Source organism: Eptatretus burgeri, chromosome 4 (assembly GCF_056783735.1).
Source record: "Eptatretus burgeri isolate ZD-2024b chromosome 4, Ebu_testis_v1, whole genome shotgun sequence".
In the NCBI taxonomy this organism is placed as follows: Eukaryota; Metazoa; Chordata; class Myxini; order Myxiniformes; family Myxinidae; genus Eptatretus; species Eptatretus burgeri.
Window position 1 is genome coordinate 121,751,045 of NC_140964.1, and position 20,858 is coordinate 121,771,902.

Sequence of the window (20,858 nt, forward strand, 5' to 3'; positions counted from 1 at the left end):
CCCTCACTTTAGCAAACAACCTCCGATGTGGTACTTCATCAAATGCCTTCTTAAAATCTAGATTTACTATGCCACTGCCTTTCCCTCATCCACACAATCAGACACTGCTTCATTGAACTCTAAAATATTTGTTAGACAGGAACTACCTTTGGTAAACCCATACTGACTACCTTTTATTAGTTTGTATTTATTTAAATGGTTCCTCATCTGGTCCTTAATTAATGTCTCCAACACCTTCCCCACAACTGAAGTCGAACTAATAGGTCTATAGTTTCCCAATTCTTCTTTGGATCCTTTCTTAAACAATGGTTTTACATTTGTTACTCTCCAATCCTCCGGTACCTGCCCTGGCTCCAGTGAACTATTGAAAATATCCGTTAACATCTCGCTTACCTGCCCAGCCACCTCCCTCAATACTCTTGGGTGCATATTATCTGGACCTGGAGCCTTATGTACTCTGTGATTCACTATCACAGATCCTTCACTTCCTCCACTCCAACCTGGATCTTCTGTAAAAGCCCTTCTTCACCTCTTTGATAGATACTCTCAGCTATATGCAATTCTCCTGACTGTTCTTGTGTAAAAGTTGAAGAAAAATATCTGTTTAATAAGCATCTCGTCTCAGTTTCATCACCAACCACTCTCCCGGTGCTCTTCCTCAATGGGCCCACACTGGTCATAACCTGTTCTTTTCCCCATGATATACTTAAAGAAAGCCTTGTAATTATGTTTAATATTCTTAGCCACGTCCTTATCATACTCTCTTTTGACTTGCCGAGTTATTTTCTTAACTTGCTTCTGTTTACTCCGATAGTGATATGAATCTAACTCCAGTCCTGTTATTTTAAACCTAATAAATTACTTCTGCTTCTCCTTTATAGCATTCCTTATCTCACTGCTCAACCACCCTGGTCTCTTTCTGTTTCTGGTTTTACACCTCATTTGAATGTACTTACTCTGCACTCTACACATCTGGTCCTTGAAGGTTTCCCATTTCTCTGATACTGATTGTCATGTTGTTAGAGTCTCCCAATCTCCATCACCCGATTCTTTCCTCATACCCTCAAAGTTTGCCTTCCTGAAATCGAATAGCCTTACCCTACTTTCCTGGACTCTAACCCTTAACAGAATCTTTGCACGCACAATTTCATGGTCACATGCTCCTATATGCTCCCCGACCTCCACCTCTTCCACCATATTGTGATCGTTACTTAAAAGGAGGTCTAACACTGTACTCCTTCTAGTCGGCTTATCAACAAACTGGGTTAAAAAGCAACCCTGGACTAAAACTAGGAAATCCTCATCTGCTCTGCCCTTTCCCTGTTCCTGGACCCAATCTATCCCTGGCAAGTTAAAATCCCCCATAATGTTTGTTTGAGTGGTGGATTGTTCGAGTGGTGGAGAAAGCACCTCGATCAACTACCAAACAGATTCAAGCTGTCCTTCAGACACAAGATACGACAGTTTCAACTCGTACCATCTGTCGCCAACTCGAAAGGGCGTTCTATGGTAGGAGACCCAGGAGGGACCCCACTGCTGAGAGAGAGGTGTGAGAAAGCCCGACTGGAGTTTGCCAAAACACACCTGAATAAGCCTAAATCCTTCTGGGAGAATGTCCTGTGGACATATGAGACCAAATTAGAGCTTTTTGGTGAAGCACATCATCTCAATGTTTGCAGAAAACAAAATGAAGTTTTCAAAGAAAAGAACACATTCCCTACAGTCAAACATTGAGGAGGTTCAGTGATGTTTTAGGGTTGCTGTGCTGCCTCTGGCACTGGGTGTCTTGAATGTGTGCATGGAATCATGAAATTAGGAGATTACCAAAGCATTTTGGAGCACAATGTTCAACCCAGTGTCAGAAAGCCGGGTCTCCGTCGACGGTCATGGGTCTTGCAGCAGGACAATGACCCCAAACACACTTCAAAAAGCACCCAGGAATGGTTCAAGACAAAATGCTGGACTGTTGTGAAGTGGCCAGCAATGAGTCCAGTTTTAAATCCCAATGAACAACTGTGGGGAGATCTGAAAACCGCAGTTGGGAGAAGGCACCCTTCAAATCTGGGAGAACTGGAGCAGTTTGCACAAGAAGAGTGGGCCAAACTGCCAGTAGAGAGGTGTGGGAAGCTCATTCATGGCTATGGGAACTGCTTGACTGCAGGTATTTTGTCCAAAGGCTGTGTGCTACCAAATATCAAGTCGAGGGTGTCAATTTTTGTCAATGCCATTTCTTTATATTTTCTGATTTCTAAGGATATATTAAGTTCTGAATCAAAAACAAAGGTTCTGTAATATTAACAGTGAAATAAGGAATTGTGGAGACCAAATACTTTTGTCAATTTCAACTCTTTTTTTTTTTTTTTTTGAGAAAATTGTGAGTGATTTGAAAAAAGTGCAAGGGTGCCAATATTTTTGGCCACGACAGTGTTTCAACTCTTCACTTACTTTGGTTATCTCAACAAGTGTACCAAGGCTGAGCTTGTTATGACCTATTTATTGGTGCCTGACTGATTTTGATATAAAACGAGATGAATACTGTGCTTCCATTGCCTACTAATGCTCATTTGCCATATAGAGATGAAGATGAACTGAAGAGCTATTTCAAAACATGAAAATATTGAACCTGTTGCTGAACGAAGCAGCAAACCTTATCTTAAGGTGCTGTTACACCTTGACGTTTTAGCCAGCAATGGCAACGTATAAAAATGTATGTAAAACGTTGGCGTACGCTGAAGTTTTGATGTTTTTTTTTTAAGTTTTGGTCGTATTCATAACGTGTTGGTCGTATGCATAACGTATTATTAACGGGCACAGAACGTTTCGTTGTCTTATAGATAACTTTTACCAACGAATGCTTAGTCTGTTGTCGGCATTCACAACCTATGCCCAACGATAGTTTAACTTAGGCATAGCACGCTGCACGTATCGCTGATAAACTCGTGGCGTAGCCTGTTAAAAACCTGCCGCACGCCGATTTAAATCATAACCGCCTGAAAATTGGAAGTGTCAACCACGCAGTCACACCTTGACGATTTAGCCAGCGTATGCCGACCTATGAAAAATGTGTCTAAAACGCTGGCACACGTCGAATACGTTATGGGTAAGTTGTGTATACGTTAAGAGCACACTGAAAAACGATGAAGTACGCTGTCATATTTCGTGGTATGTCTAGCCAGCCAGCGTAGCGGAACGTGTGAGTCATACGCCTGAATACGTCGTAAAATTTCAAGCATGCTAAAATTTGAGGACAACCGCAAAGTACAACGATGAAAGCCAGCGTACTACGACGTATGGCAGTGTTTTTCAGCGTGCTCTTAATGTTATCAAAACTTACCCATCACATATTCGACGTGTGCCAGCGTTTTAGACAAATTTTTCATAAGTCGGCATACGCTGGCTAAATCGTCAACGTGTGACAGCGCCTTTAATGCGAAAGTGAATGGCAAAAAGACAAATATAATTATTGTTCGCCTTCTCGTGATCTGTGATGGAACATAGAGTTTTGCAGCCAAAAGGAGTGGAACAAAGAAAGGATGGAGCCAGGTTTATATGTTTAAAAAAAACAAAAAAAATCACACCCACATCTGAAGGAAGGGGTTCAGTTTGGCATTTTTAATATGAAATAGGCAAAGCATACAAATGAACAAAATCCATTAGAATTTTCCTTTATAACCCTTCAGAACACATTAAAATTACCCTTTGGAACCCTTTCAGATTACCCTTTAGAACCCGTTAGAATTGCACTTTAGAATCCTTTTGAGTTACCCTATAGAATGCTTTCGAGTTACCCTATAGAATGCTTTCGAGTTACCCTATAGAACCCTTTCGAGTTACCCTTTAGAACCCTTTTGAGTTACCCTTTAGAACCCTTTCGAGTTACCCTATAGAATGCTTTCGAGTTACCCTATAGAACCCTTTGAAGTTACCCTTTAGAACCCTTTTGAGTTACCCTTTAGAACCCTTTCGAGTTACCCTATAGAATGCTTTCGAGTTACCCTTTAGAACCCTTTCGAGTTACCCTATAGAATGCTTTCGAGTTACCCTATAGAACCCTTTCGAGTTACCCTTTAGAACCCTTTTGAGTTACCCTTTAGAACCCTTTCGAGTTACCCCTTGGAACCCTTTTAAGTTACCCTTTAGAACCTTTCGAGTTACCCTATAGAATGCTTTCGAGTTACCCTATAGAACCCTTTTATCCTTTGGAACCCTTTCGAGTTACACTTTAGAACCCTCTCGAGTTACCCTTTATAACCCTTTCAAGTTGCCCTTTAGAACCCTTTCGATTTACCTTTTAGAACCCTTTTGAGTTACCCTTTAGAACCCTTTCGAGTTACCTCTTGGAACCCTTTTAAGTTACCCTTTAGAACCCTTTCGAGTTACCCTATAGAACGCTTTCGAGTTACCCTATAGAACGCTTTCGAGTTACCCTATAGAACGCTTTCGAGTTACCCTATAGAACCCTTTCGAGTTACCCTTTAGAACCCTTTTATCCTTTGGAACCCTTTCGAGTTACACTTTAGAACCCTCTCGAGTTACCCTTTATAACCCTTTCAAGTTGCCCTTTAGAACCCTTTCGATTTACCTTTTAGAACCCTTTCGAGGAACCCTTTAGAACCCTCTAGAATTAAACACTAGAATTAGAATCTAGAATCAGCCAGAAAACAACATCTTTCTCATCTCAAGACTGAACTCTCAAACCTCTCTCCCTCCTCAAAATCCTGGTGGCGTTTAATCAAATCTGTTTCTGGTGTATGTTCCCCCTCCATCCCCTCCCTTACCTCAAATGGCCGCACTGCTGATTCCACACGTGATAAAGCTGAATGTCTAAACTCGGTGTTTGCAGCTCAATCTTGTGTCCTAAACCCATCACTATCTCTACCCACTTTACCCAGTCGCACCCAACTGTCCCTGGACTCTGTATCCTTTTCTCCTGACAAGGTGGAGAGCTTGCTTTCAAACCTCGAGTCAGATTCTGCAACCGGTCCAGACGGCATCAGCCCACGTGTCCTCAAAGCCTGCTCTTCTGCTCTTGCTCACCCTCTCTCTGTTCTATTCACCCTCTCATTTGCCCAAGGTCAACTGCCATATGCTTGGAAATCTGCTAACATCACTGCCCTGCATAAAAAGGTGCAAAAACAGATCCCTGTAACTACAGACCAATCAGCCTTCTCCCAATCATCAGCAAGGTGATGGAATCCATCATCGCTTCAGACATGAAATCCTTCCTCTTCTCCAATGGCTTGATTTCCAATCATCAATTTGGTTTCAGACCAGGTCACTCTACCCTGGATATGCTGCTTCTGCTCTCCCATCAATGGATGGAGGTCCTCAATGCCAGACAGGAAATCCGAGCCGTATCCCTGGACATATCACGTGCTTTTGACACAGTCTGGCACCCTGCCCTACTCACCAAACTCTCTTCCCATGGTATTCAAGGCCATCTCCACTCATGGCTCGCAGACTTCCTCTCCTGTCGCAGTCAACGTGTGGCCCTAAATGGAGTTCTTTCATCCCCTCTTCCTGTGCAGGCTGGAGTTCCTCAAGGTAGCGTTCTGGGACCTGTTCTTTTTCTGGTTTTCATCAATGATCTCTCGGACTCTCTGGAAAATCCTCTATTTCTCTTTGCCGACGACTCCACCCTCTGCCGTACCATCTGTCATCCCTCAGACCGGCAAGCAGCAGCTTCTTCGCTCACTGCAGATCTGGATAAAATCACAAACTGGTCCAACACGTGGAACATGTCTTTCAATCCTGACAAATCTCACACTCTCACTATGTCTCTTCGAAAGGACCGTTTAGAAAACCCCCCCCATCCACTTTCTCAACAATCCTCTGGAAGAAGTCTTTTCTTTCAAGCTTCTGGGTCTCACTATCTGCTATGACCTTTCCTGGGAAAGTCACATTTCCAACCTCGCCTCAAAAGCCAGTCGCCGACTGGGAATCCTCCATCGTGCAAAGTCCTTCCTCGGCCCTCTTGAGCTCCTGACCACTTACAAAGCTTTTGTCCGTAGCCTGATGGAGTACTGCTCTCCCCTCTGGGCTGGTGCTCCTGCCTCCCACCTTTCTCGGCTTCACGCTGTCGAAACCAGGGCATTTAAGATCATCGGCATCTCCCGCAATGAAGCTGAGTCTTTGGGCCTCTCACTCAATCACCGCAGGTTGGTCGGTGATCTTTCTGTCTTCTACCGACTCCTCTCCAGCCTTGCCCCCCCTGCTCTCTCTGCGATTTGTCCCCACCACATTTCCACAGGGCGCTCAAGGTCCGCCAACAACCCCCTTCTGGTAAAACTACCAAAATCACGAATCACTGCTCATCTTCACTCTTTCATTCCTCTTTTTTCCCGCCTTTGGAATAAACTTCCTCACTCTATTCTTTCCCATTCTTCCCTCCAGGCTTTCAAAACAGCTGTTCACCACCACCTCTTATCTTCCCCCATCCAAATCCCCGATCTTTTCTACCCCCAATAATCCACCCAAGCCCACTTCCTTCAATTCTCCTGCTTCCCTTCCTGAAAGTCCCCGTAATGTCCATCTTCTCTTCGCCATGTTCCCCGTCCCACCCCCATCCCTCTTCCTTCCACAGTTCACCGAATGTGTCTGTTCCCCACTGTTTTGTCCCTTCCACTCCCGCCCCTCTTGTCTCATTCCTCTTTGCTGTGAGTTGTGTGTTAGCTCTCATACGAGCCTCGACCAAGGTATACAAAAAAAAAAAATACAGTGGGTTAGAAAGGTTCTTGTTGTTCGTTTTTGACGGATGGACACATCGAAGGAAGGATATAGTCAAATATTGAAGCAGCTTCACCCCCTAAAATGGAATGACATCAATCGTCCATCATCGGTGAAGAAGATCCTTGATAAAATGTGTAAAATACAAAGAAATTTCAAATATCTGCTCGGAAAATTAGACCCTCATTGATGAGTTCCTCGTACTCGTTTTGACAATTGGTAATCATTAGTTTGCAAGTTGCATTTGCCTTCACTGAATTGCTCACATATCAGATGCAAAAAAGTACTTTCATCGAATATTCAAACAAAACAATCAAGCAAAGCATATGTCACAAGGTCCTTGTATTAGTCAACTCAGCATTTTACCTGTCGCTTCGCCGATGGATTTAATCAAAAGACATGTTGTACTTAACAAGGATTCTGCTCTATTCACTCTATAATTCCGATGTCATCTTCCATCTCCTTGGAATTCAACCAACATCACCTTCATCAACCATCCTTGCTGCTTATATGTTGTGTGAGCAAAAATCACTTGCTCTTCACTGCAAAGCTCAATGTTGGGTGCTTTGGTTTGAACCTCTGCTTAAAATGAGTGAAATGCAACATTTTGAAAATTTCTAATTATCATCACTTGGATTTCAACATCACCGTCATGCATATTGTTAAGTTGTTTAAACTTTCCTTCTATAAAAAGATTTATAATACCAGCTACTACCGGGTGGCGCTACCACGATACACATTTACATGGAGAGAATTGGGGTCTTCCCCCACCTTGAACCCCCTCCCCCAGATGTGCTTCCCAGACAGAAAACATACTTGGGGTACCCTGAGGAAAATGCAAAATTTGGATGGATTAGGTTGGGTTCCCCCCCACCCCCCGTTTTTGAAGCATATATCAAACAAATTTACAAAATATTTTTTCTCGTATAGATTTTTTATTTCCGGGCCACAGCACAAGCCAATATGCCTGATTCAGCAAGTCTTTTCCTTGAATTGAGCGAAATTAATTAAATTAGTCTTGTTTGTTTCCTGTACAGGTTTTGTTTTCTTTCATTAATTTTGTATGCTTCACGAGTTATATAAGGTAACATTTTTTTTTGCACATGTGGGATAGGCATGCTTTAATGTACAATGCAATGTACTTTTGTTTACAATAATTATTGCACACTCATGGTTTGAAGCCCTTGGCACAGGCTCCCATTTTTCCACAACATCAGTGGCGAAACCTGCACCAGCACGAACTACAATTCGGGTTCCTTCGATTCCCATCCCGACTCCGCTCGAGAGGCCTCAGACTCGACGGATCACAGCAGCTCAGCAAAAGTTGGAGAAGCCAGAAACATCACCCCTCCAACTGGTAAGCTTGGAAACGTCTGTCTTTTTCCACTTCACGTGTGGTCTTTTCCTCCTAATAAATTGCTTATGTATTTATTTATTCTTCTGTGAACTCTTCATTTTAAATAGTCCTGGCTGGAAAAGCTGCGAGTACAGCGGCACACCGAGCGCCTCGACCGACTCTACACAGTGACTGCACGGCGCTGCGCTGCTTCCCCGATATATGGCGTTGAAGTTCTGCGGATGTGTGACCTACGTGGTGATTATGGTTACACGGACACGTCTCCAGTGCATGGTGAAGCATTGTTTTGAGATCAGCATGGTTTCTGTTTCACTCAATCCTCCGTGTTTGTTGGGCCTAAGTTCTCTTTTTCACGATTCATGTACATTTCTTTGTGAAGCTTGTTTTTTTTTCCCCCCAAGAAGTCTGATGTAAAAATAATTAATATATTTTCATCTGTGTTCGGTGCATGGATTGCATCGTCAAAGCTGTTGTCCTCTGCATTGATCAGAGTCAAGTTTGCGTTCATTATTCCATCTCAAAAATATTTATAGCAATCGATTTAAAACTATTTTAAAGAAACAAGGAGCTGATACTCTCGGTCCCCCACCTTTTGGGTGTAATGGCAGATAGATCTGTGTCATATAAAAGCTAGAATTTGAACAGTTTTTGAAATATCATGTACATAAGCCAAGTTACCAAGATTGTTGCCATGGAAACATAATTCAACCAATCTAAGAGAGTTGAGATAATGTCATGAGGAATAGATATCTGCAATATGAAAGCTAAATGTTCAACGGGTTTTTGAAATATCACATACACAAAAGTACATGGACTGATGATCGGTCGGTCGGAGCTCATTTTAATGTCCCCCGATCATGACCTTGTTTGAGGGACGGGGGACAAAAAACAAATAGTTGAGCTGTCAGGGCAACACGAAAGTTTTGCAAATTGCATTTAGAGCCTGAGCAATAAATTAGCAGATAGATTGGAATCGATATTACTTTTCAACACAATTATAATTCCTTCACAAGGAAATGTAAAGTGCACAGAGGGCCAACAAGAAATCAAGCACGTAAGATTTGTGATCGATATGATAATGTACACTGCTGACAAAACGTAAACCCAAATCTGACCAGGTATGGCATTTGTACGGAATAATTGGAGTTATTGCATCACTCATTTGATTGCCGTGAATCGTTTGAATTTCTTCGTTTCGTGTTTGAGTCTCAACCAAACGTAGAATTATTTACCACGAGCAAATACAACCCGTCACTTTACTGATAGGGGTATTGAGGGAGGGGAGAGGAGAGGCGAGTAGATGGAGGGGAGAGGAGAGTAGACGGAGGGGAGAGGAGAGTAGACGGAGGGGAGAGGAGAGTAGACGGAGGGGAGAGGAGAGTAGACGGAGGGGAGAGGAGAGTAGACGGAGGGGAGAGGAGAGTAGACGGAGGGGAGAGGAGAGTAGACGGAGGGGAGAGGAGAGTAGACGGAGGGGAGAGGAGAGTAGACGGAGGGGAGAGGAGAGAGTAGACGGAGGGGAGAGGAGAGTAGACGGAGGGGAGAGGAGAGTAGGGGGAGGGGAGAGGAGAGTAGACGGAGGGGAGAGGAGAGTAGACGGAGGGGAGAGGAGAGTAGACGGAGGGGAGAGGAGAGTAGACGGAGGGGAGAGGAGAGTAGACGGAGGGGAGAGGAGAGTGGACGGAGGGGAGAGGAGAGTAGACGGAGGGGAGAGGAGAGTAGACGGAGGGGAGAGGAGAGTAGACGGAGGGGAGAGGAGAGTAGACGCTGGGGAGAGGACAGTAGACGGAGGGGAGAGGAGAGTAGACGGAGGGGAGAGGAGAGTAGACGGAGGGGAGAGGAGAGTAGACGGAGGGGAGAGGAGAGTAGACGGAGGGGAGAGGAGAGTAGACGGGGGGGAGAGGAGAGTAGACGGAGGGGAGAGGAGAGTAGACGGAGGGGAGAGGAGAGTAGACGGAGGGGAGAGGAGAGTAGACGGAGGGGAGAGGAGAGTAGACGGAGAGGAGAGGAGAGGAGATGGAGGGGAGAGGAGAGTAGACTGAGAGGAAAGGATAGGAGATGGAGGGGAGAGAAGATGGAGGGAGAGGAGAGGAGACGGAGGTAGGGGAGGGGAGACGGAGGGAGAGGAGACTTATGGGAGAGAAGACGGAGGAAGAAGAGAGAAGATGGAGGGATGAGACTGATGGACGGATGGAGGGAGGGGAGAGGAGACTGAGGGAGGGGAGAGGGACAAAAGTTTGGCAGATCGACTAATCACCTAGGATGTTAACTTCTGACCTCTGGTGCTCGAGGCCAACTACAGTGCTTGATGATCCTTGGCATTTTTTACTTACGAAATCTAAAGATTTCGTAAGAAAATTGATGACTTCCGTCGTTTGTTTGTGTGTTTGTTTGTTTGTGTGTTTGTTTGTTTGTGTGTTTGTTTGTTTGTTTGTGTGTTTGTTTGTTTGTGTGTTTGTTTGTTTGTGTGTTTGTTTGTTTGTGTGTTTGTTTGTTTGTGTGTTTGTTTGTTTGTGTGTTTGTTTGTTTGTGTGTTTGTTTGTAGGCACGATAACTCGAGAACGGAAGAAGCTACCAATGTCAAATTACACCACGTGATTCAGGAGGGTGATGGCTAGCGCTGATTAGATTTTGGTCAAAATCGGTCAAAGGTCACATTGAGGTCAAACATAATTCCGTAAATTCATGTGGAGAAATGGAGTATTTTTGCTTCGCTCGACGTTACGAGTTCGTTTAACTTCGATTTTAATTTTGTCTTCGGTTTTTGCGATCGCTTAGGATGCTTAAAACTCGGTTGTCGAAATTCTGGTAAAAATCGGATGTTTTGGAGACGTTTTAAGATTGGATAAAAAATATTTCACTCGACGCGTCACGGGTCGTCACGTGATGCAGTGCGCTCGAGCAGACGCGTTGTTGAGTCAGGTAAACGTTTTCCGTGTGCGCGCTGACAGTGTTTTCGATAAAGATGGTGTTTAAAAGTCATTTTTTATCCCAATAAAGGTTATCGCTGCATGCCTGACTCGCTGAGCCATCGGATTATGTAAAGATTGTTGGTGGATGGCCGAATATTACGGTTTTGTGACTTTGATAAAATAATATTAAATAATTGTGTGGAGAAATGGAGTATTTTTGCTTCACTCGACGTTACGAGTTCGTTTTAACTTCGATTTTAATTTTGTCTTCGGTTTTTGTGATCGCTTCGGACGCTTAAAACTCGGTTGTTGAAATTATGGTAAAAATCGGATGTTTTAGAGACGTTTTAAGATTGCATAAAAAATTGCACTCGCCGCGTCACGGGTCGTCACGGGTCGTCACGTGGTGCAGTGCACTTGAGCAGAGGCGGCGTTGATCACGTAAAGGTTTTGCGTGTGCACGCTGATGGTGTTTTCCATAAAGATGGTGTTTAAATGTAATTTTTTATCCCAATAAAGCTTATCGTCGCATGCCTGACTCGTTAAGCCCCCAGATTATGTAAAGATTGTTGGTGGATGGCCGAATATTACGGTTTTGTGACTTTGATAAAAGAATATAAAATAATTGCGTGGAGAAATGGAGATTTTTGCTTCGGTCGACGTTGCGATTTTTGATGGTTTGGTACAGAATCATCGTAGAAACTTCTGGTTTGCGTCGCCACCTTCTCTCGAGACAGCTTTTATTAGACAAGGTCAGAGGTCAAGTTGACTATTTCGTAAGTACCAGTCTATGACTGCTTGTTTATTTATTTGGAGCAATCCGTGGCTATCATGGACCCCTTATGGAAGGGCAAGACAGAAGAGTCGAGTTTCATCTGCATTGAGCACATTCTGAAGCTGGTAGAGAGCCAACAGTGTTGAAAGTCTTTTTGACTTAGGGGAGAGAAGACGATATCTATAAGATTGGATATCCAATCCAACACCTACCTCTCCTGAGAGGGTTTCTCATTGCACATTGTGTCGTTTTTGCCATGATTCTAGCCAGCTGTTTGCAGTGAAATAATCATCACTCATCTCTCTGGGAAAAAAGGAGAGCATGTTCTTGAATCTTATTGTCTGAAATGGAGATGTTATTGGACCTTGTAGAACAGAATCTTTGCCAGACAAGTTAATTTAAGTCTCCATTCATTGTCTTCTTGACCTTGGTATATTTCTGCTTTGTATGACTTCAACACTTAACATCAACACAAAAAACTTGTCAGCTCCAATACATGTCGGCCAGTTCAGCAATATCCTGTCATGTACTGAAACCATTATATTTTGCAAAAAGAGTCGTAGATTAGTGATGTTTCACAAGAACTTATCGAAAGCTCTCAGTGTTAACACCTGACCAGATTTCATGGCTTTTTGTCGCGTTTAACAGGTGGTTCTCAAAGGAATATACATTCATGTGTTAAGTTGTACACAGGAGGTAGTCGCTCATTCAGAGAGTCTCTCCAAACAGGTCCCACTGCTATTATCAGAAGTGTTGCATGTAGTCGCAGCCTGTTCACTCGCCGCCATTCCAGATTCTGAACAGGCCCATCCTCAGAGATGAGCTTAAAAGACATCTTACTTTGTGTAACAGATCTTAATCTCCTTGCATTTTAATGGACCAGCTCATCACGGGTTTTTGTTTAGAATTGGTAAAACGGTGTGAAATTTATACCACAAATGCAAACTTGGCACAGATTTGCTTAACCGAGGATGTGGCTGCATGCAGGAGGTTCCTGGAGTTGGGTGGGTGCGGTCCACTGGCTGCGTTGCAAACCTGGTGCTCAACCTGAACATCAAACATGCTTCGGGAGGCAGACAGCAGCAATAAGTGCTATGATTGCTCTTCCTGAGAAACGGCTTGCTCAACTGCAGAATATAATCGACAGGTAAGTCAGGTGGTGAACTGGAGTCGGGGTGTCATGCTTGCTTTGTGAAAAGAAATTCCGTTAAGATTGCTCCATTTTATTTTTTTGGTTTGTTTCAGGATCTAAGGCTCAGTGTGTAGCGCGCACGCACACACACACACACACACACACACACACACACACACACACACACACACACACACACACACACACACACACACACACACACACACACACACACACACAAACACACACACACAAACACACAAACACACAAACACACAAACACACAAACACACAAACACACAAACACACAAACACACAAACACACAAACACACACGGACATACAGGACAAACAAATACTTGAGACACAACACAGGACTGTTATACGAGACAAACACAGCCATTGAGGTTGGGGGAAGTGCCGTCACTTCCCGGGACATTCTGGGTACCAGCGATGTCACAACAACATGGCACCACCTTTCTCAACACACTCAGTGGGGCATTTCCTCATCCTCATGGATGTGAACTTATGGGGATTCATGCTTATCCTTTTAAATTCTGACCATTAAGCAAGGAGGCAGCACGTACCATTTTTAAAGTCTTTGGTGTGACTCGGCCTGGGTTTGAACCACCTACCTCCCAAACTCGGAGCGAACGTTCTAAACATTACACCACTGAGTCTGGTCATCTATTATTAACAATTTGTCGCATCGGTTTAATTTGAAATTTCCTGCTCCTGAAAGTTGTCTTTTTCTTTTTGTTTCGTGGTTATAACACCCGTCACGTACAAGCCTTTGGTTTTTGAGTCCTGCAAAAGTGTTTTCTATTTATTTATTTATTTATTTTTGCACCTCAGGTTTATATTTGTGGTTCCACCAGTTGAAGCTCCACCAATCTCACTTCACACATGTCACCCACCACCCTGGATGGTGCACGGCGAGCGGGTGCTGCGTCGCACATTGCATGATGAGCTCTCTCCACGTTCTGCTTACCTCCACCGTATCCGCTGCAACATGCGCACACAGTTCCCCGACTTGCGCCTCATCCAGTATGACTGTGGTAAGGATGCATTGTGTTGTCTTTGCTGATTGCAAACCATGTAATCATCCTTCATGGAAACATCACTTTTTGAGCATGGTGAATTAACGTTTCAAACAGTATCGACATGTTTCCGCTCTTGTTTTTAACCAAACTTCACTTCCTAATCGTTCCCAGGAATGTGCATAAGGAAATGTGAATGTGAATTTTTTTTTTTAAACCAGGATTAATCTGCATGCTCATTTTTATTGAACACCGATGTGATAGAATTACTGGATTCTGACATATCGATGTTTACTCGAAGGAAGTGAAAGCAATTACTCGAAAAAAATTCTCAAATTGTAAAACTTTCTTTTTAAGGTGACCAAAGCCTCTTTTAAAGTTTAGAATGTAATCTTTTTTTTTTTCGAAAATCGATGTTTTGCATTTAATATGGTAAAGTTTCTGTTGCAACCTGCCCAGTTCTTTATCGTTTCAACTTCTTGTGTTGTTTCTGCAGGCAAACTGCAGACTTTGGACATCCTGCTGCGGCGCTTCAAAGCAGGAACCCACCGTGTGCTCATCTTCACACAAATGACAAGGATGCTGGACATTCTGGAGCAGTTCCTCAACTTCCACGGCTACATTTACCTTCGTTTGGACGGTACCACACGTGTCGAACAGAGACAGGTACATTGCCAATTCTGGTGCTGGAATATTACGAGTTTTTACTCTAAGGTAAAACAAGAGTGATATGGGGGTGGGGGATGTGATTTTGGCTGAATCTCATTTCCTTTCAGGGAGCGGGAGCGGCAAATTTGATGGCGTAAAATGTCATCATATTTTTTCCAAGTATGGCTAAACTGGAGGGTTTTGAAAGTGCTCATGAGGCGATTTCTGTTTCCAGCGTTGAAGTGTATTATTCATTTCAAATAAAATAAACATTATAATGGCTGTAGGAAAAAAGAAAACTTTTTCAGAACTTTACCGCCGTTGATGCACCCTCTTTTCCACCATCTTATTTAACACGTTGCATGAGTTATTCATGCCTGTTGTTTGTGTCCTTTGATGTCACTAAAAAGAGTAAGTTTCCTGTTTGGAATGATTTTCAATTTGTTTGACTGCCAGACAGGAAGACAGAGTAAAAACAATTGCCTGACTCCTCTGTGCTCATGCACGATCGGGCCAAGACTGTACAATTTGCCAAATTTAGAGCCCAAGGTACTGCTAAACTGCAGGTTTATGTTCCGATTTCTGTTCTGCAGTGTTCAAAATATAACATTCAATTGAAATCAAGTCGTTCCTTGATCATAGACTGGCAGGTAGACAGACAGGGGTGAAAACATAACCTCCATCCACCTTCAGTGGTGGAGGTAACTGGAATGGCACTCAGTGAGCGCAGACCTCCGCCAGGCTCAACAGTTTGTTTTGTATCTCAATGAGAAGCCGGATCTGGATCCGGACCTGAATCAAAATGGAATCGGCTTGTTCTCGTCACCTAATTCATCCACCTCGTTTTGTCATAACTTGTCCACAACTTTTTGAAATATCATGCTTTCGATCGTTTTTTGGTTTGATCTCTCAATGGTGAAGAATCACTTGCAAAGTTAAAAAAAAAAATAAAAACTTCTCGTGTCCAGATCCTTATCTGGGTCTTCTCCAAAATCAAATGCATTTTTCCTTGTCACACATCCGACCTGTCCACCAAGTTTTCTCCGAATCCATCCATAACGTTTTTGAGATATCCTGTTCACAGACAGACAAACAGACACAGGTGAAAAACATATCCTCCACCCACATTTGGTGCAGAAGTAATAAGCATATTATTACATCGGATTTCACACACATTATATTGGATTGTGAGCAACATGCAAACATGCACATATCAGTTCTTGCCTGAAGGTTTCTTTGAACGTTTCTTAACATTGGCACATCAATTTTAATGCATTCGTTTCTGAATTAATTCATTATATCTTCGAAAGTATATGGTCTCGTGGTATAAACCACTGATTTCAGGTGTCCCAAAATAAATAAATAAATAAATAAATAAACAAGTAAAGTCAACTTGCATTAAATCTGGACTACGTGGGGCAATTCTGTAGGTTAATGTTCAAAAAATTTTTTTTTTTTTAAATAAAAACATCTCCTGTGATTCTGGACTTTTGAAGCAACCTGTATAATTTAACCACACTTTGACCCACAATACATCAATTATTTTCAAAACAAACAAAACTATTTACTTCTCTCATGCAATACGCAAGCCTGTCCTCCCTCAGAAATCTCGCTGAATCGGGTTTCCTATTTTATTTTCAACCATCAGCTCTGTAAATATGATTCGTATCAATGTGAATTCAACAGCCTCTTGCAGAAGATAATTTGATTTGATCAATCGTGTATGTTTTTTAACCTCCCTCCCCCCCCCCCCCATTGCTCTGGACAGGCCCTCATGGATCTATTCAACGCAGACCCCAGAATCTTCTGTTTCATCCTGTCAACAAGGAGCGGTGGTGTTGGTGTGAACTTGACTGGTGCTGATACAGTTGTCTTTTATGACAGCGATTGGAACCCGACTATGGATGCCCAGGCGCAAGATCGCTGCCACCGAATTGGGCAGACACGTGATGTTCACATTTATCGGTATGTTGTTTTCCCACAGGCCACTGTCTTCACTTATCGTGTATGATCCCCCAATATTGAACTCCACTATTTGCAACTTCTGTTTTTCCGACAAACATTTACTTGACTCCACACAGACTGATTGGTGAGCGTACAGTGGAAGAGAACATCCTGAAGAAGGCCAACCAGAAGAGAATGCTGGGAGACGTGGCCATTGAGGGTGGAAATTTCACCACAGCATACTTCAAGCAGGTTTGCAATTAACAACAATTAACTGCTTATTTGCAAAATAGAAAAATTACACTGCTGCTCATCCATTTCCACACGTATACCTTTAAGTTCATGCACATGGCTGTGTGCTTCCATATCTTCTTATTTCACAAGTACTCACGCAAACCTTGTTTCTTTAACCATCTCAGCAAACTATCCGGGAATTGTTTGAGAACCCAGAGGAAATTTCACGGCAGGAGGCTGCTGGTGTTGCGTCTGCTGCTCAGCCTTTACATGGCGATGATGATGGAAATCCTTCACGAGACAACATATTTGAACAGGTTACACTTGCTTTCGCCTCTTCAAATACTTTCCTTGTTTCATAACAAATTATTCAGTACCCAATGCCACTTTGTGACACATCTAAACTGGTTTGTTTTTTTCCCCTCATTTGCCATTTGACCTGACAACAATGAGCCATAGTTTGAATCCTGGCCCAACTTACAGTCCATTTTAAACACTTCAGGCACTGGGCCGTGCAGAAGATGAAGAAGACACAAAAGCAGCAAACCTGGCGAAGGCTGAGCAAGTGGCAGAACTTGCAGAGTTCAGCGAGGTGGCAACAGAGGAGGGAGACGATGGTGAAGTGCGTGAGGATGAAGAGCCATCCAAGGCTGAGGAGGAGATTAATGCATTGGTGGAGCAGGTTTGGCTTCAACTATTCCAGACATTTTATTTTCTCCACCATCGATAGTGGATGGACGTTATGTTTTCACCTCTCTTTGTGTGTCTGTGAGCAGGATATATCAAAAGGTTGAGGACAGATTCAGACGAAATTTGTTGGACAGGTTGGGTGTGTGAGGACAAACTGATTCGATTTTGGTGAAGATCCAGATCCAGATCCTCAATTTTTTTTAGTGATTCTTATCCATTGTGAAATGGGACCAAAAAATATGTATAATACATTTGGAAGCTTTGCTTAGAAGCCCTTTGTGCCAGACCCAGTCAAAGGCTTTGCTCTTGTCCAGCACAACAACTCCATTTTCTCTGAAGTGCTCAAGAGCTTAAGACAATTCATTGATGATGTAAGCCAGGAGGTCACCAGTGGACCTGGCTTTGCAGAAGCCATATTGCTGGTCATTGAGGAGACAGCAGGATTTGAGGTGGGTTAAAAGTTGTTTATTGAGAAAAGACTTCCTGACTTTGGAGATATTGGAGTTCAAGGCATTTGGAGGAATCACCCTTCTTCAGCAATATATCTGAGGGGATGGGGGTGTGCAAACAGACACAGGTGTACTTCCAGGAGGTTGGATAAATATTGGTGCAGTAAGAGAGGTTGAAAAGCATGGAGAAAATAGGAGAAATCATTGAGAAAATAGGAGCTTGAATAAATCAGCAGTGTAGCATTTTAAGACAATAGCAGGAATGCCATCCAAACCATTGGATAGGTTGGTGAATCTGGCAAATTTTGCGATTGGAAAATTTGATGACAGGCACAGGGGGGTTGGATTGAAGAAAAGCAGGAGTTGGATAAAGTCTGTTGGAGAAATGTGGCAATATCTGTGGAGATTATGCACTTGCAATTGTTTCAGGCAGCCACATAAGCATTAACACTATGATCTGAAGTTGATGCTTTCCAGGCTTTGAAGAGGTGTTTTTTGAAGGAAACTGAGGAAGTACAATGATAGGAGAACCACTTGGGAGACAATGTTTTTCTGCATTTGAATGAGTGCTATGTGAGGAGACATACCTGGAAGGATGATTTTAGTGATTTGGCCTGCTATAGTCGAAGGAACAGTGGTGAAACAGAGTCTCAGCAGGGATAGTCAGCAAAAATTGGCGACCTAATCTCAGTTGGTGGAGTTTTAATGCCAAAGGATGCAGTAGGTAGACTGATAATCCTGATACTGCTGCAAGATAACCAAATGTTAATGAGGCAATGGTCAGATAATCCAGCAGGTGTAGTAGCAAGGATACTAGTGCAAACATGAGGTTTGGAAATGAGAAAATTATTCATAGTTTTGAAAGTATTGGAGGAGCAGTCATGGATGCGGTTGGGTTCAGATATGAGTTGGCAGAGGTCATTCAGGAGAGCTGAAGCTTCGGCTTCTGTCCCAGCCTGGTCAGTACATGTAGAGTGGAAGAGAAGATCGGGACCATACTCTGTTCAGAGCGTTGGTGCTGTTTTAGCAGTCTCCTTGGCTATTGGGCACAATCTTGGACGGGTCGCCACTCCGACACAGTTTACTTGCATGCTGGCACTCATTTTGCCGACCTCGGAAGGATGACAGGTCGAGTTAATCCCACCTGGTATTAATTCAGCAGCTGAGCGGGATTTGAACTCAGGATCCAAGGATCCCAAGCCCACCACTCTAACCATTAAGCCAACACCAGGCATGGTAGAGTAGAAAAGCCATGAAGAGTTATGAATGTTGGAATCCCCAAGAATTATTATGGAAGATTGAGCGGATTGTTCGATTTGCTTAATGCAGTCAAAGAGCTGCATGTGATTGTCAGAGTTTGGAGAGCGGTCGCGAAGGCAGATCAGTTTATTGAAATTGAGGATGGAGACCGAGTCAGAAAAGTAGAAAATCAGGGTTGGAACGATCAAAACATGGAATGCAAGTAGCAGAGATGTTGAAATGGACTAGATGCAAATGCCAGTTATAGTGGAAACTGGTAGAGGATGTACCCAAGGCACTGGGGGGGGGGGTGGAGATGGGTTCAGCAATCTCAATCTCAGTTAGGAACAGGAGATCTGGATTATATGATTTCACCGGATGGTGGGTAAGGTTGAAGTTGGAATGAAAACCTTGGATGTTGGCAAAGGAATGATTGAATTGCCTGGCTCTCCACTGACTCCAGATGATTGGCTCAAGTAAAATTCTTGTTTTGTTTTGTTGTTATGCATGAGAGAAAAAAAGTGAAAGGGGAAGTGAGGGGCTTCAGGGAACTTTACAGACAGACAAGGAGCATTCTAGATGACACCAACAGTGTAAACTCGTGGCCTCGGAAGGTTTTCCAGGAATCCCATGATCAGTGCGCATCTATTTGCCATCTGCCAGAGAAGGAGATCTGACATTGGTTTGAGCGTTCTGCCTCGAGATTTGTTATATCATGTTTTGTAATCTACTTGTTTCTGAAAAGTTTGCATTTTCCCATTTTAAATGATGCCGTAACGACTGCTCGTTGTCTTTCACTACAGCTCACGCCCATTGAGCGGTATGCATTAAAGTTATTGGAGAATTCACTAGCACCAGATGCAGATGAGTCACAAAAAGCTCGGGTAAGGGTTTCAACTTCATTTGCGTTCGCCAAATGACGATTCATTTTTTGCCTCCACTGACATGATGGCGTTATGTTTTTGTGTTGTCCGTCCCTCCATGCTCATTTTCTGTTTTCTCTGCAACCGCTTATCCAATTGACAAATTTTCACCATCGGTGCGACTACTCATGTAGAATGTTTTCATGATAATTATGCCATCATTGGTCATGTGGTGTGGCAGCTCTGTTGGAAAAAAGAAAAAACTTGGCACCACTGTGTCTACAAAACTGTTCCATGGGAAAAATTGAAACTTGGCACATGTCAAGTAATCCCCATGGGAAATGCGTGGATTTTTTCTTATGTCATAGGTGGCTTAGTTATGACGTCATAATTGCATGCATCGAGCGCTTTGTCCAATCAGCATGAAAAATTTTGAAGGTCATCTCGGGCTAAATTGTATGGGGGGGGCGGGGTGATGTTATCGGTCAAGTGGTTCGGCAGCCTTTTTACAGCGCGTGTGCTGTATACAATTGCACCGAGTTTGAAATGTCCCCGGTGTCTACCACGTCTCCGGTGTCCCGATGTCCCCCCCTCCCCCACATGCCTGTGACAGCCAATGACGGCCGTACAGTAGATGCAGTGCGTAACCTCGACCGAAATGGTGACAATTGACGGAAATACCCGAGTATTTCAATAGAAATTTGTGAAACTAACGTGTTATACATGTGAAAACCATTGAATTTATTGCTTGACGGAGAAAAAGCAAGAAACGCGCCCCTCTCATGTACGAACGACCGCAAAACGTCATTTCCGCCCACCATCGCATTTCGTGCCGAAAGACGTCATTTCC

The 20,858-nt window shown here is 43.3% G+C and overlaps 1 protein-coding gene across 8 annotated transcripts in view; it reads left to right on the forward strand.

The window, feature by feature from the left end:
* The window catches only part of LOC147029000 (uncharacterized), a 335,824-nt gene that overhangs the window by 310,600 nt on the left and 4,366 nt on the right, over window positions 1–20,858 (forward strand). For 7 of the 8 annotated variants that reach the window (XM_085879912.1, XM_085879913.1, XM_085879914.1 and 4 more), the window contains 10 exons: window positions 7,920–8,083; window positions 8,191–8,356; window positions 12,758–12,917; window positions 13,757–13,959; window positions 14,438–14,607; window positions 16,358–16,554; window positions 16,671–16,785; window positions 16,953–17,084; window positions 17,270–17,449; window positions 19,949–20,029. In XM_085879912.1, coding sequence (XP_085736038.1) covers window positions 7,920–8,083; window positions 8,191–8,356; window positions 12,758–12,917; window positions 13,757–13,959; window positions 14,438–14,607; window positions 16,358–16,554; window positions 16,671–16,785; window positions 16,953–17,084; window positions 17,270–17,449; window positions 19,949–20,029 — 1,568 coding nt within the window. The remainder of the gene's footprint in view (window positions 1–7,919; window positions 8,084–8,190; window positions 8,357–12,757; window positions 12,918–13,756; window positions 13,960–14,437; window positions 14,608–16,357; window positions 16,555–16,670; window positions 16,786–16,952; window positions 17,085–17,269; window positions 17,450–19,948; window positions 20,030–20,858) is intronic. The other variant, XM_085879915.1, reaches the window with a different exon arrangement.